The 6,000-nt window shown below is 37.0% G+C and overlaps 1 protein-coding gene across 1 annotated transcript; it reads right to left on the bottom strand.

The window, feature by feature from the left end:
- Positions 1-231: 231 nt before the first annotated feature.
- Positions 232-3,729, bottom strand: gjd4 (gap junction protein delta 4). The gene is made up of 2 exons (XM_088919630.1): positions 3,666-3,729; positions 232-1,415 (listed from the first exon to the last, which is right to left on the bottom strand). The coding sequence occupies exons 1-2, from the start codon at positions 3,727-3,729 to the stop codon at positions 232-234; spliced, it is 1,248 nt and encodes a 415-aa protein (XP_088775756.1).
- Between the last annotated feature and the right edge of the window lie 2,271 nt (positions 3,730-6,000).

Below are 6,000 nucleotides of genomic sequence, written 5' to 3'. Positions count from 1 at the left end.
AAGCAACCCATAATGCATTTGTAAGAGTGAAATGTCACTCCAATACACACTTTTAACTCGATTTGGAAAACAAGCTGTTCCAGTTAATTATCTGAGCACTAGCGGGTGTATCTTCCTGAAGATTCTCCCCAAAAACAAGAAGAAGCATAAATCACCAGAGTGCTCACCAATTTATTCTTTGTTGTGTTGCATCTCTTAATCAAGCACATTGGGGGATATTCTCCATTTCTGTCACACCCACTCCGATCGCCTCTCTTGCAGTTCACTACAACCGGACTGTATATCAGAGGTGGTCATTTGCACAAGTGTGTACTGGCCTATTCTCTTGGAACAAAGAGCTGTAGAGACGTCCGCCTCCCCTGCAGGGACTCTTTCCCTTAAAAGAGAAGGAGGTGGTCTCAGACGACCATGCTTACAGTACTTGGCAGACATTCGAGGCACTCCCTTAAGCTCGCTCATACAAAGTGCCACTTCACTACCTTCCTGATCTACATCTTCCTCCTGGTTCTGCCGGTAGTCATTGTTGCTGTTGGTGTTGGATCTGGCTGCACGTTCTGACAGAACGTCCGAGCGCTCCGATGAATTATCAACCTCTTCCAATCGCGCAGACGTCGCTCCGTCCAAACTTGACTTGCTTGTCCTTCTTTTATGAAAAGCAGCAGAGGCAACAAGCTCCTGAGTCAGCTGTATGTGCGAGTCTACATTGGCGCTGGCTGGAGAGAGATAGTACTCCTCTTCTTCACACATTTTTTCCATCAGTAGCTTATTTTTATGCTTTTGCCTCAAAGATCTTTTGATGACACAGATCAGGTCGGCAATATTCAGCAAGAAAGACAAGGCGCTCACCCCGAACATGAAATTCAGCATCACTGTCTTCTCTGTAGGCCTGGAAACATAGCAATCCACCATACTGGTGCAAAGCATCTCATAGCAAATGTATTTCTTTGGAACAAAAAACCCAAATAGGTAGTACTGGCCAGCGCCAAATCCAACTTCAAGTAAAATCCTCAGCAACAAATGGAAGATGTAAGCCCCTAAGAAACTGTGTATCTTCCCTTGTTCAGCCTCCAAAGCAATTTTACTTAGGGAAGCTTTCCTGAAGGTTTCTTGGTGTATTTTGTAATGGGAAGTTGTTTTAATTCGGTCTGAAACACAGCGGTCAATGGCAGCCTCTGCAGATATGTGATGAACCACGTAGATGATGAACATGGCATAAGGCAGACAGAGGGTTATGATCTGAACAAGCCAAAATCTGAAGTGAGAAAGAGGAGAGAACATATCGTAACATACATTGGAGCAGCCTGGCTGGATGGTATTGCAGACAAATCGTTCTTGCTCATCTTGGTATAGTGGGTATCCAGCAAAAAGGACGATTAGAAACCGGAGCATGATCATCAGGGTTAACCAAATTTTCCCTACAACAAAATAAATAGTAAAGATTTACAAAGTAGTCAACAAAAAGAATCGTGACACAAAAGGTGTACAGTAGAGTGTAGGATAAAGTAAAGGAGGGTGTCAAACAAGAATAATATTGGACTCCCTACAAGCCACCTGTTGAAGATTCTGGAGAATAATTCTGTATTTTTCCCCTATTTTTGGCCTAGGAGTATTCCAAGGCAAGGATTGAATTTCTGTGCTCTGTATGCTCTTAATTTGTAAAAATGTTAATTATATCAGGTGAACAGTTTATGAATTCTTATTAAAGTCCTAATATGGCCTTATACAGTGGATTTGCTAAACAAACATTTGTCAGGATCAAATAAATGCTCAATGCCCTGGCAGTCCTTTGTATACCAATTTTTAAATTCTAACACAATAAGCCATCCCATGCTGGAAAAACAACTTGGCAGCTAGGCAACATTGGCCTAAAAACATTTCACAGCAATTTAATAGATTCATAAAAGAAGAAGTGGTCTGGTAATGTGCAATGTAAATTATTCATTGCCTTAGGTGCAGAAACGTATAGCAGTATGTGATTTGTAATTTTACAGTTTTGTAATTTGCTGTAGTTATTTTTTCCTGTGACCAACCAGATTAGCTATGCATATCCAGTTATTCTCTGAGGTATAGGCACCTCATAAACAACATATTTTGTTAATCAAACGCTTTTAAACAGCTGTAAAATTATATTACCCTTTGTTACCCTTTCATAAATTATGGACTTAAAATTTCTGAAGGAAGGGATTAACTTTCATTTTTGTAACTCCAAAAATGGGAATTTGTGTCAATAATTTACTGCTACAAAAATGCTTTAAGCATATTTGTTCCTCCATATTTTTAGCTCTTTGCATTGCTCTGATTTTTACAACAAATATCCTGTTTCAATAGATAAGTATATTATAAAGCCAAGCAGTGAAATATAAGAACAGCTGCTCCAAGGCAAACAAGCTTTTAAATAAAGACCACCTCTACATTCTGTTTGGAATTAAACACATGCTTAATTACACTTATTTATAACCTTATATAATATATTATTACTTACATCATTCCTTGTTAGAAAGATGAAAACAAAATTATCATGATTAGTGTAGGGTGCATTCCATGTTTTACAGATTTAAAATAATTTAGATTTTTAAAACCAATTATTAAAGCGCTTCAAGTGGGTTTGTTACCTTTTCAGATATTTGCCGTTCTCAAAGTTTGCCTCACGACTGATAGCAAGAATAACTGCAGTTGTGGCCATGATAAGGAATTATCATGGGATACACTGATGATAATATAATGAGAAATATTCATATAGCACCTTGAAAGGCAATAATTGCAAAGCACTGGTAACTCGTGATACATGACCAAAAGGCACCATTCAGAAACAAGGGCATTAAAGCACTTTCAAACCATACAAAAACAAATCAAGCCACAGCTCATCTGGGTCTCACACATAAGTACTTAACAGCCTGACCTGGAAAAATCCATATTTTTTTACCATGAACTGTATTTATATAAATATTTGTTTTTTTTAAATTCAGTAGTGCTTTTGTTTCAGAGTCATAAAGTCTGAGAGAGCATTATCTAATATGTAAAGTTTAGATCAGGTTTAGAGCCTACAAGCCTAATATTGCAGGAAACACCATCTTTACTGATGCATCTACTAGGTGTCTTTTTAAAAAAATGCAGGAGGTCATGTTGGGTATCACAATAGGCTTATATACCTTTTCAAATCTCACAAAAGTAAACTAACCGTATTACGATAAAAACTCTTGAGCCAATTGTACACATGTAGTGTGCTCATATATATGTAGCGAATCTTATTAAAGATAAGGTTTAAAAACAATCTAAGTTACAGGATTGTGTGAACGCACACACAGAAAACAAATCAAAAGGTAAAGATCCAGTAGTTTCAGAAATACTACAGGATACCACATTTAAACTACTATTTCTGCGATTTTGACATATTCTATAATGTTTTGCATGTGAAATTCCACATTTTCCTTTTGTACAAGTAAACCATTTTTATAGGTCACTGTGGGAGTTATTTAGAAGATTTATTAATTACATGAAAACTTTAATCTTTAAAAAACTTTATAATTTGTACAATTAGAACCTTCAACCTACCAGTGATCTATAAAAAATCTCTACTTATTGTGATATGCTTGTGTATAAAAAGTATATAGTATAAAAATACATATAAAGTTTATCTTGTAATTACATGCAAACATAATACATACCTACAATTGTGATGTTGTAGTTGAGGGTAATGAAGAGAAAATCCAGAGTATTCCATCGCCCCATCTTGTTCCTTATCTAACAGAGACTCACAGACTTGTGGTACACCTGAGATGGGCTTTTTAGAACAGAAAAAATGTTAGCTTACGTCCAAGGAAAAACAAAAAAGGATTTCAGATAAAATACTGGCACTCAGGTGATGGAGAAACCTATTATTGTGAAGGTTGAGAGTATGTAAGGCCTACATCAAGTTAGCTCTGACCTGGGCTGTAGCAGTTTTTAAGAGACCCCCCAAAAAGATGTTGCTTCTTTTTTACCTCTTTGTCTAGCCCTGTTACAGTGACAACTGCAACCAGATAACAGAAGCCAGGAGACATGTCACCCATTGTAGGCTATTCTTGCTCACAAAGGCATGCCTTGCATCCTGACATTGCTGAGATATTTCGGTGCTGGTCGTCCTTACAGGAAAACAACAAGCCACTGGATTACGCTTTAGATCAGTGTATTATGTTTGCAACCGCATCGGAAAGTATTCAGAAGCTAACCACTTCTGCAAGCAGACTGGACTAGAATGAGTCTTACGGAGTTGTATTTTTAATGCTGCATTACGGTTGGTCAGCAGACGGTATCTGCTTTGCAGTTGGGGTTTGACGTTTCTACTAAATATCTATGATTAAATATTAAAGTAATCAAATTCTCTTTATATGGTAAATGATAAAGCATTTAAAATGAATAGAATTAAACTACAGCATTGTGAATATTGTGAATTGTATAGCCATACGCAAATAAAGAAAAGACTGACACTTTCCAAAACTGCTACCTACGATTTTTAAATAAAAATGCATGCATTAATCTTACCTGGGAAATTAAAAAAAAAATAAATATTTGTATTAATTGCCAGCATAAGTATATTTGTATAGGTACAGAAGGTAAGAGAGCAATAGCCCTTTTCCTACATAAAACCATTTCTAATAAATTATAAAAGAAACTAAACTTGTACTGATTTTTCAAGTGGTAAAAGATAACACATCATAAATCATAAAATGTGGGTATTTCCAAGTCCAAAATTGGACTATCACTCACATGAAAACCAGCGACTGTGCGTACATGGCCCCTAGGACACGTTACACGTGTGAACCCAAGTGAACATATCACAGAAAAAATGTTCAGGAAGTAAGATGGATCTTACACGTCGGTTCTTTAATGCGTATTCCAATGCAGCAGTCGTGTCTTATAATTGCTTCAGATTTGTTTTAGTTAAAACTGGCAGGCACATGGCAAAGGCCAGTAGGAAAGAGCTGTCACCAAGGTTATGAAATTCTGTGTGTGAGTGTCAGACACCATGTGACTCTGTTTGCAGCACCATTGTGACACTTTGGAAAGTTAATATAATCCACCCTATGAGTTACAACTGCTTCTCAGTTTGGAGAGACAGTGAAATAAAGCCCCACCATAAAACTGTTCAATTCATAGAAATCTTTAGGCAGGCAAACAGAGTCCAAAACACTGATGCATATGAAAAACAGTTTCCTTCCATCTGTGTAAACAAGAGAGCTGTGCCATTTGACAACAGGTTGCGTTGACACATGGGCAATATGTAAGCAACAACACTGAGCATAAAACAAAGCAGACCCCCTTACAATGGTAACAGCTTGACCTTCTACAATTGCAGGCATTGAGATAGAGATTCATAAAAAGCCTGGAAATTGCAAAAAAACATACTTTGATGTGTTATGCTATAAATTTAGCATCACTGTGAGCGCTAATCCTCTCTTTTCTAGCCATACATATTCAAGGGTACATTTAGAAATGTTAATCAATTAAAAACTTAACAACTCTGTGTCCTGTACAGCTGTTAAAAATATGATTGCCATCAAAAATAAGAGTCCTGATGAACAAAAATGAACACTTGAAAACTTAAACTGTGTGCATTTCCCTTTGCACTCACTTTCTCTTAAATCAATATCACTTCCTTGTCTGGAAATAACGACATTGCCAACCTGATTGGATGACAGGAAAGCAAGTCAGTAAAATATGCTGTGAAAAGAGAAGTCCAGTCCAATCTAAAAAACAACAAAAAAAAAACAGTAGGCAAAGCTTTCAGATAAAGTGATCAGAAAATGCGGCTGACAGCGCGGAGCAATCCTTCAGTAGATTTACTTTCAATTACTGGAGCTCAGGAGAGAGACTGTCTACACTGGACGCGCTGTACTGTCGACAAACTAGCCAAGCTCACTTTTCTGAAGTGATCTCAAAATGCGATTCAGTTCAACCTTGCTGTGTCAGCTTAGAAAAAAATTGCATTTTTTGCAACAGATTGTATGTTTTATATATTTT

The sequence above is a fragment of the Atractosteus spatula genome, chromosome 6 (assembly GCF_055471065.1).
Source record: "Atractosteus spatula isolate fAtrSpa1 chromosome 6, fAtrSpa1.hap1, whole genome shotgun sequence".
Taxonomy (NCBI): Eukaryota; Metazoa; Chordata; class Actinopteri; order Semionotiformes; family Lepisosteidae; genus Atractosteus; species Atractosteus spatula.
The sequence above is the reverse complement of the archived record's forward strand: the minus strand, read 5'-3'. Positions and strand labels throughout refer to the sequence as shown.